At 39.4% G+C, this 10499-nt stretch overlaps 1 protein-coding gene across 1 annotated transcript in view; it reads left to right on the forward strand.

The window, feature by feature from the left end:
• Positions 1-10241, forward strand: part of LOC113138897 (crumbs cell polarity complex component 2) — a 40056-nt gene extending 29815 nt beyond the window's left edge. The window contains exons 8-13 of the mRNA XM_026321741.1: positions 1487-2028; positions 2565-2730; positions 3878-4739; positions 8379-8495; positions 8654-8780; positions 9411-10241. Coding sequence (XP_026177526.1) covers positions 1487-2028; positions 2565-2730; positions 3878-4739; positions 8379-8495; positions 8654-8780; positions 9411-9632 — 2036 coding nt within the window. The 3' untranslated portion in view covers positions 9633-10241. The remainder of the gene's footprint in view (positions 1-1486; positions 2029-2564; positions 2731-3877; positions 4740-8378; positions 8496-8653; positions 8781-9410) is intronic.
• Positions 10242-10499: the final 258 nt, after the last annotated feature.

The raw sequence follows: 10499 nt of genomic DNA on the forward strand, positions 1-10499 counted from the left end.
TTCAATTTCGATGCCATAGGTCAGAACAAGATCAAGGGTGTGATTGAAACAGTGGGTGGGTTTATTAACGTTTTGAATGAAACCAATTGAATCTAATATAGAATTAAATGCAATGCTGAGGCTGTTATTTTCAACATCTACATGAATGTTAAAATCTCCCACTATAATGACTTTATCTGATCTAAGCACTAAATCAGACAGGAAGTCAGGGAATTCAGTTAAAAACTCTAAGTAAGGAACAGGTGGACGGTACAAAATGACAAGTAGAACTGGGTTTTTGTGTTTTCCAGTTTGTATGTGAGAGACTAAGAGTGAGGCTCTCAAATGAGTTATAACTGTTCTGAGGATGAAAGTTTAATAATAAGTTTGAGTGGAAGATTGTAGCTACTCCTCCACCTCGACCTGTGCTTCGAGGAACATGATAATTTTTATGACTGAGGGGGGTTGATTCATTCAGACTGACATATTCATCCTGCTGTAACCAGGTTTCAGTAAGATAAAGTAGGTCAATTTGGTGATCAGTTATCAAATCATTTACTAACAGAGATTTAGATGAAAGGGACCTAATATTTAATAATCCACATTTGACAGTTCTGTTTTTCTGTTCAATAAGAGGAGTGGTCTTAATTTTTATTAAGTTTTTATGAATAACTCTTAATAATACTTAACAGAAACAAATTTTCTGTTCCCCTTAAAGCGATGAGTGTGGTTTTGGTATGACAATTTAAAAGGTACATATAAAATGTATACCCCTCCGCACTCCCAATGAGCAGTGAACACAAACAATCTACACTATACATTACACTACTGCTAAGACTAAACAAAACTGGATGTAGCGAGATCTGAGCTTGTTTATTGCAAAACAAAAACAAAGTATGAGTAATCCGCTATATGTTGAATAATATTCACCAGCTAGTTGCTAACTTTGTCTGTTATTTGTTGATGAGCAGGTTTTTCACTGACACGAGCTGCCTTATGTGCATGACTTCAAATACAAGGAATTTGTTTTGGTGATGTGTTACATAACTGTTTGAAAAGTATACATTAAATAAAGAAAGAAAAAAGTAGGGAGTACTGCAAGATAAAGTAATTGACATAATTCCAAAAAATGATCTAAAATGCTCTGTAGAGTTGGAGAGAACGTCAGTGGTGGTAATTCTCTGTGGCTCTGTCAAGATGCACTGTATCACACTTTCCGTAGTGCAATGCAATTGTCGGTGTGTGTCATACTGACTTTTGCTAGACCACTCATTATGTCTTTCATTTTATTCTGTAAAAATGTATAATGTTCAGGCACAGGCAGGTATGATTAAGCCACACAAGACGTTAAAACTGTTTCAAGAGATGGGAAGAATTCATCTAAACTGTAAAATCATATTTTATGTATAGCTGTAGGTCCACTTTAAGGAAAACAAAATGAACTATTGCTGATACAGATGTGACATATAAGATACTGAAAATGTTGTCCTTGCCACTCCCACTTCAGAGTATCCATCCTGGACCTTCAGCCATGAGAACACTACCAGCCACTCTGCCTTCAACATCTCAGAAAGCCATGGAGAAAACTTCACCATTTCCTTTTTAATACGCTCTCTGAAACACAATGGTCTGCTGCTACAATTCTGTCGAGAAGAAAAGCCCTACCTGACAATCTATCTAAAGGAAGGCACTGTTGCCATTTACAGCCCTCACACCACACTACTGTCAAAGGCAAAGTTTGTCACTGATGGCAACAACAATTTAGTGACCATAAAGGTACACTATGGTCATGTGGTCTTCGCCAAAGCGGGAAACAGTCGTGCCTTAGGAAATGTGAGTGTAGAGGCAGGGGATGTGCTATATGTGGGAGGGCTCCCTGTAGGCAAGAGCATGGCTGCCTGGGGAGGATATTTCAAGGGCTGCCTGCAGGACATTCGGCTGGACCACAGGCATCTGACTACTGAGGATCACCCAGTTGGGGTGGAGGTATATCAGGCAAGCACAGTGGAGAATGTGCTGCCAGGATGCCAAAGTGATGACACATGCAAGGTAACAGAAAAATATTGTTTGCTTTGCAATCATCATTGAAACTGCAGAATAAGAAAAACTTTGTTTAAATGTATATCTCCCACAAGATAGAGTGAAATTTAATAAAAGGCTGAACTGATGCTGAGATAATAATTTAGAGTACATTTTATTTTAGAGCAATGTTCATGTATTTATATATATTTATATTATATTACATTTATATATTTATATATTATATATTTAATTTTTATATATTTACATTTGATTATTATACCACAGCTGCCAGCCAACATTGCTAGCTCCTGGGTCACTATGGCTCGGTTTCCTTATATAATTAAGCAAACTTTAACACTGAGCTATACAAATGCTAAATGTGTTAGTGTCTTGCAGTGCTGTTTGTAGCTCTGCTGTACGGTATTGCCTCTACCCTATTAACTTTAATCTGGTCTTCAATCCTTTTGATCTGTAAATTACCCCCAAATCCTCTATGCAGCTTTTACCCCGTCAGGTGAGAGATTTATTGCCTATAGGATGCATCTGTGTTTGTCTGTGCACAGGATGAGCCCTGTTTAAATGGTGGACTGTGTCAGGTCACCTGGAACGACTTCCGGTGTAACTGTTCCATTAAGTACTCAGGCTGGCTTTGTGAGACACGTCTGTGGTGCGTCGACAGCCCTTGTTTTGATGGCGTACGCTGTGTGGACCTACAGGACGGTTATGAGTGTGAGTAATCCTGTGGTATTGATTATCGCTCTGTTCACTACAGCAGGGCAAATACCGCAAGGTCAGGTCAAGTTTATTTGTTTAGGTCTTTCTTATTTAGACTTATAGGTTTCTGAAGGGCCATTTAACATTAAGTGGGATGGACAGCCTGCCAACATTAGACCCTCACTGACAGGATAAACTTCTTAGTACAAGACAGGAAAGAAAATCCATGACTTCAAGAGTCCTGCAAATGCGATAAGAAAAAAGATTGTTACAACAACATACTAAGATATGGAACCACCATGATCATTCTTTCTCATTTTTTCCTCACTTGCATTATTTGATTATTTTTGACTGTAGGAGAATTTGTTAGGGGTTTTATCTTAAGGTTAGAGGCTAGGGTTACACTGGCACTCCAGTAAGGGAGTCCAGCTTGGCCATTAAAATGAAAGATTAGTCTGCCAGAAGTAAACAGTACAGGTTTCTAATCAAAATATTAGACTGAGGTGGAGGAATTCATCTGCCTTCTTGCCAAACCCCACTACCTTCCCACTAGCGCTCTTACTCACTTTAACTGAGATATCAGCAAAGACCATTTAGTTAATGGCAGCGTCCTCATAATTTTAACAGTTGTAATTGTTAAAATTATATTGTAATTGTAGTTGTTATTGTAATAGACATTATTTAAGCTGTAAATATAATTTTGCTGACCAACTGAAAGGACATTCATCTATGGACCTGGCTTAGTCACACACGCTGTCTAATTGTATGACACTGAGTGGCTATGCACACCCAAAACTCTTTTGCAAATTCTAGAGTTTCCATGCGTATTAGGTGAAATGAGATACTTAACTCAACTGCTAAGGATAATTTCACTGCCATCTTGGATTTTGACAATTGTCTAGGTTGTGGGATGGTTTGGCAGCCTAACTGCATTGCATAGTTTTTTTTTTGTTTCAAGATTTTTTTCTAGGGAAAAGTTGTTGCCTCCTGTGATCAGCTGAGTATGTGGTTTTCCAATCAGTACAAAAACAACAATACAAACAAACAACAGTAACATCTAGTCTTTTAACATGCACACATAAAGATTTGAAACAGCACGCACTGTAACTCACACAGTGGTCAGTATCAGTACCTTTTCAAAGCTGATCTTCTCCTCCTACAGGTTTAACTGAAGCCAGTTTTCAGGACAACTCTCTCCAGTATGTTGCCAACAGCTCCCTGTTGAATCCTGTCACCAACATCACTATGAAAATACGAACGCGGGATGAGAACGGAATCTTGTTGCGTGCTGCCAGCAGAAGTGAGGTCTTCTGCTTGGGCTTGCTCAACTCCTCCGTGCTGGTCAAACTGGACAGTGGGATGAATACAGAGCTACTGGCCTTCACAAGTGACAGGATCATCGCAGATGGTGCGTGGCACCACATCCAACTGACAATGGTTGACCCAGCACAGTCTGCATCTCGCTGGTGCCTTACAGTAGATGGGCAGAAAGTGGGTGGCAGCTTCAATGTTGGTGGTAACCTCAACTTCCTCAATGATAGCAAAATCTGGCTGGCTGAAAAATATACTGGCTGTTTAGCAGAAGTGAGAGTGGGTGGAGTCTACCTGCCACTCATTAATGTACCTGTCCCCCCTCAGGTAAGCCGGTTCTTTAGACTGGGTGGACATAAGCCAGTCATAGGATGTCAAGGTGCACCCATGTGTGATTCCCAGCCTTGCCTGAATGAGGGTGTGTGTCTGGACCAGTTTTATGAATTTAACTGCAGCTGCAGCTCAGGATGGGAGGGGGCTCTGTGTGAGAAAGAGATAAATGAGTGTTCTTCAGGTCCCTGCGTCTATGGGTCTTGTAAAGACCTACTGGCAGACTACCAGTGTGACTGTGAGCCTGGATATACAGGAAAAAACTGTCAAGAGGAGGTGGATAACTGTCTAGAGTTTAGCTGTCTCAATGGAGGAACCTGCATGGAAGCAGTGGAAACTCACACATGTTTATGTCCTTCAGGCTACATCGGCAAGCGCTGCCAGTAAGTACAGACATTTCTGTTTCTCTACAATTATTTTGGGCTTTTTTAATTTGTACAATATACCCAAGCACTGGTTACATAAATTGATTATTAACTAGTTAAATCTAAGTTTTTCCTCTAATTGTTTTATAATTCACATTTACTGCAAGTAGGAATAGGGGATTTTAGATTGTGGAAGTTAAAGACAAGAGTCAGATTAGCCAGATAGCAACAACCAGAGAAATATGTTGGTAAATATACATGCACCTTGAAATCACAAACTCAGTGAGAGGTGAGAGGGGTATCTTGGAAGAATGATTTCCTATTCCCATTGAGTGATGGCAATTGCTCCTCATTGAACAGATACAGTAGGTAGAGTTAGCAAAGATTTTAGTGGTGTCATTCCCAGTGGTGGCAAACTCATCCTAGTTTTTCTTCAGTATTGGAGACATTTCTTGTTAATAACACCTGCAGTTGGCCCTTACTTTGGAAAAATGGGAGAATGCTGGAGAGACACGAAATACATGCATTTTAGGGGCGGATGAAGTTTTGTTTCAGTATTGACAGAATTGTTAATAATACTGATACTAAAAGCATCCCCGACTCTAAAGAAAGTTTAGGGTAACCTACCACCTTAATGGCACTGAAATGATGCTTCCTCTCTTAAATGATTACTAATTTTGTTCTGCACTGGAACATTACATCACAGTGTCCTATAATCATTCAGTGACTATCAATCCACCACCTGCTAATGCTATGTGGGTATCTTGCTCATTCCCAGTACAAGATAATCTCCAAAGGCCCCTCTCCTTCTCCAGACTGTGCACATGTCACTGAATGGCCATATCACACACGGTGCATGTTCCAAGTTCATGGAGCTCTAACTAAAACTGTAGCATCACCACCCAAAATAAGTCATAACTCATTTAATTGAACATATTTTATATTAATTTATGTAAAGAAAACTACTGGGACCAAACATAGATCACCACACCTAACTGTCACAAACATTATAAACCAATATAATCATTGCTGTCAATAGACAAGTTGTTGTAAAACAGGTAGACTACTGGTTGTATATGCCCCTACACTTCGCACTCGTTATTACTGTTGAGCAAAACAGGCATGCGATGAATAAATGAAAGAAGTTTGCTGTACTAACCTTTTCTTCGCTACACCAGAAAAGCATGTCCAAATAATTGAATTAGTTCCACTGTTCATGCAGCATGTTTAATGTTTAACTCCAAATGTCAAGCACCAATCTGTCCATGTAGCAAACCATCCACACACTCAGCTGTTTATGTCAGGGGACACGATAATAATGGGACACTGAAGGCAAAGCTGGGTGGTAGCTAGGCTGTTAGTGCGTTAGCCAGATGTTTAAGTTGACACTGGTGAAAGGAATGTCTCACCATGATCTGTGTTAATAATTGGGTTGAACTGGTACTTAAAGTTGCATCTTACACTTTTTTAAAAAATATTCCCTTAAATGTCTGTTGTCATTTTCTCTTTTTTCTGAGCGCCTGACTTTTGGTAACTGGCCAATTTTAAAATTTACTGGAGGTCTGGAGGTGCAGGCTAGATGGTAAATGTTGGCCAAGCCATTTCTACATTACAGGGAGGGAACATACCACTGTTTTTGACCATTATGTCAAGGATAATTAGTAAGATAACAACAAACTCACAACTACTAGGCTACTATATCAAGTCTTTACAAATAAGTATATTTGACAAATTATTTCAACAGACTGTCTAAAAGTTAGCGGGTCCCTCTGGGCTCTCCTCTGACCCAGGGCCCAGGATAACGGAGCTAGTGTTCTCTCTGACTGTAAGTAATTCTTTGCAAGGTTTGAGTAGTAGCCTGCTGCTTGATGTTAGATTTCAAAAACATTAGTATGCAGGCTTTGTGAATTTTCAGAGGATGAATATAGGGATGAGGAGAGAAGAGAGCGAGAAGGTCAAGATGTGACACTAGTAAAGAAGGTGAAAATCATAAAGATGATAGGGGAAAAGAAACAGAAACTGATTCAGATCCAGCCAAACAGTCAGCAGATATAGCCTCCTGAGAACCGAGGAAAATAAGTGTCTTCCAATTTCTTCTTTTTTGTAATTTCTTACCTTTTTTTGGTTAAAAAAAAACATGTTACAATTTAGACTTTTTTAAATTAATTTTTATTTTTAATTTTATAGCATGTCCACTGTAGTGGACCATAGGACCGTTTTTGTGTGAACATACTGTCCACTACAAGGGACACAAGTCAGTGGGCTGGGTCTCAGGAGGATAGAGACATGTAGGCTCTGAGAGAAAAAAACTGTTTAGCTATGTCTCACTGATATTTTAATCAAAGTCCAATCTAGGTCAAAACTGAAGATTGGAACCTGGTATAAAATAATTGATAGATGTTTTAAAACAGGAACTGACATAAACAACTATATGAACATATTTGTCTTCTCGTGCTGTTTAAGGTCTGTTTATGTTTGTGCTCTTACCCCTCTTTATCATGGTCCCTCAGCTTCTCACTTAGATTAAATGTTTTGCACAGTTTTCCCATACAGCACCAAACACTTTAATAATCACAGCCAAGTTCTCCATTAGACTTTGGAGCATCAGTCATTTCCTGTTCAAAAATCTCAGCTGTCCATCCTGCAGCATCGTCATTGTAGGGATAAGATTTTCCTCCTCACAGCTTCTCCACCTCTTTTGGTGTATAGTCCCTTTTAGAGTCTTGATCAGTGGTAGTTATCCTCAATCTTTTACTCAGTTATCTGTGGGTTTTAACAAATATAGGTGCATTTTTCTTTTTTTGTTTATCTTTAGAATTGGTATTTCCCAATTGACTGACTGTGGAGTAATTGAAACTTTACGAAGATTTATTTATGTGAACACTTGGGGAATGACATACAATCAGCATGCACAATACCTAAGCAGCATTCCAAAGACCTTAGTGGTAACACTGCTACTAAGCTTCTCTTAGTTATATGCACGTAGTTGTTTTTTTATATGTTTAGACCAATGAAATCAATGTAGTCAAATATGTTTCCTGTACTTACTGTGACAGACATTATTTTAGAAGATTAGACAGTGGGAATAACTATGGCCTGTAATAATATTTGCCTCTCCAGGGTGGATTTGTTATGTGTTCCCATGCCTGCACGCACAGTCTGGAACACAAACCCGAATCTGACAAGAAAGCTGTAGAGGAAAGTACATATTGTATAATATATGAACACACTGGTTACATACACTGATTATATTATTATCTATACCCTATCCCAGCTCTCTTTGGGTGAAAGGCAGGGGTCCACCCTGGACAGGTCCCCAGTCCATCACAGGGCCACATAGAGACAAACAACCTCACACACTCACACTCACTCCTATGGGCAATTTAGAGTCACCAATCAACCTGACATACATGTTTTTGGACTGTGGGAGGAAACCAGAGTACCTGGAGAAAACCCACACAAGCACAGGGAGAACATGCAAACTCCACACAGAAAGGCCCCTGATGGGTTTCAAACCAGGAACCTTCTTGCTGTGAGGCAACACTGCTAACCACTAAGCCACACTGAATATAAGAAAATTAACACCGCACCCATTGTGTAGTTTTACAGTTAATGCAAATGTAATAGAAAGTAAAATAAACCTTGTATGTCCAATAGGTGGCGTTTCCCCCCAGTGTCATGTGATGCAAATACACATTGTCTCAATGGAGGGGTTTGTATAGGGAGCGACTCTGGAGGAAACTGCACTTGCAAACCTGGATACACTGGTGCCAGGTAAGAACAGCACATTGCACCTTTCTCACCACATACATCATACCTGCTGCTCTGGAGAAAGTGTGTCTGGCCCACATCCAAGTGCGAAGGTCAGGAGACTGTGTTAGCTCCTGCTCTGTCAGTGAGCATTGTGTTAAAGCCCTGCTGATGTGTTTCAGGTGCGAGACAGAAATAGACGAATGTGAGTCCAACCCTTGTCTCAACAGTGCCACCTGTCTGGACAGACTGAACCACTTCCAGTGTTTGTGTGTGATGGGTTTCAGTGGCACACTGTGTGAAAACAGCGTAAGTGTCAGATCATTCCAATGATATTATCTCAGAGTATCTATACAAATACAGCAGAAATATTGAAATTCTTATTGAAATATTTCTGCATGCATGTGGAAACATTATAAATGTTCCCTTCCAAACTATAACAAAGAATTTGAAATGAAAATGCTTTGATATACAGCCTTGAGTATATCCTTCAGTATTTACATCAATGGCACCTTTTCATCCCTAAATAATGTATTAATTTATGCTGTTTTCCGTGATCACAGCTTTCAACAATCAAATGAATCCGCAATACTGCTTTCTGATAAGGGACGCTTTATTACTGCTTTGGAAGTTGTAACAACTTTATTAGGATTTATAGAATAATGTTTGAAATAAAAGCTTTGACTAAATGTCAGGTGTCCTATAGCCTACTGTGAAATTTCTACCTTTTGTAAAATATAATCACTTAATGATTTTAACCAAAACTGAAACTCCTCCGTGATGATACTTGCTTTGTCTTTTAGAAAAGTAAAACATGTTTTTAGAAACATTACAGACTACATTGAAACCACTATGTTAACAACTTATTAAGTCTCCAGGCTTGATTGATGTTTGCTTTGCTTTAAACAACATTTTACTGTAAGCCCTATCATGTTGCAGAAAGAGGAGCATAATGAGGGCATTCCCTGGCTGGTGGTGACCATCCCTCTGACCACCCTGTGTGTGTTGCTGGCCATCCTGCTGGTGTTTTTCCTCATCATGACAGCCAGGAAGAAGCGTCAGTCAGAGGGCACGTACAGCCCCAGCTCACAGGAGGTAGCTGGTGCCAGGCTGGAGATGGGCAGCGTCCTCAAAGTTCCCCCAGAGGAGAGGCTAATCTGAGGTCTATAGTCCTTCCTTACAGCCTTACATCCAGTGGATGTGTCTATCTAACCAAAAAGTGGAGAGCTGTGTCACACTGCTGGGCTCTCCTGCCTTACAGGTAAATGACGGAGTATAAGTCATTGACTGATTGTATGTCTGAGAAAACTACTGATACTTACACCTCAGAGGTGAACAAGTAAAGTCCAGAGGCTGACAGCGGCAATCTCTTGATTACCCAGGCTGCCTTGTTAGTGGGGTTGTTAGATCAACAGATACTCTGACCCTGGGCATGTTGAGTATAGGTTTAAAGTTGATTTGAACAGGACCAAATTCCTGTGAGGTGCACAAGGACTGAAGAAAATCCACACCTGTGGATACTGAGAAATGTATACCAGCAGGCTGAAAATATCTGGAACTGAATTTGTCTGAAATTTTCTCTGTTCATGTAAGGGCAAGTAATTCTTCATTTATGGTTTAGCAAAGCAACATTTGCAATCTTTCTCTGCAGATTACACTGCTGACTGTGTTTAACAAGCCATTTGTATAAGGATAAAATGCATTTGAAACAAATTCTGTCAAATTAATGTTATTAATTTGCATGAATATATTTTGCATAATATTATAAGAGGGGCCCATTTTTCACCAACATATGCCTTGTAATAATATTACTTTACATATACTGTACCAGATGGTATCTAGTTAATTGTGAAACTTTTTGAAGACAGACAATTTGAATCTTGGTTTTACAGTATCTTGTTAGAGGTCATTTGCTAATGCCATTTCTGCATGACTTCCACTCTTCTGTCATAATGGGTTTTGCCACCAGATATCCTGTTTTTTCCTTGTACAGTAATTTTGTGATTTTAAATTTGAATTCATACAAGC

This window comes from Mastacembelus armatus, chromosome 9, assembly GCF_900324485.2.
Source record: "Mastacembelus armatus chromosome 9, fMasArm1.2, whole genome shotgun sequence".
NCBI classification, from domain to species: Eukaryota; Metazoa; Chordata; class Actinopteri; order Synbranchiformes; family Mastacembelidae; genus Mastacembelus; species Mastacembelus armatus.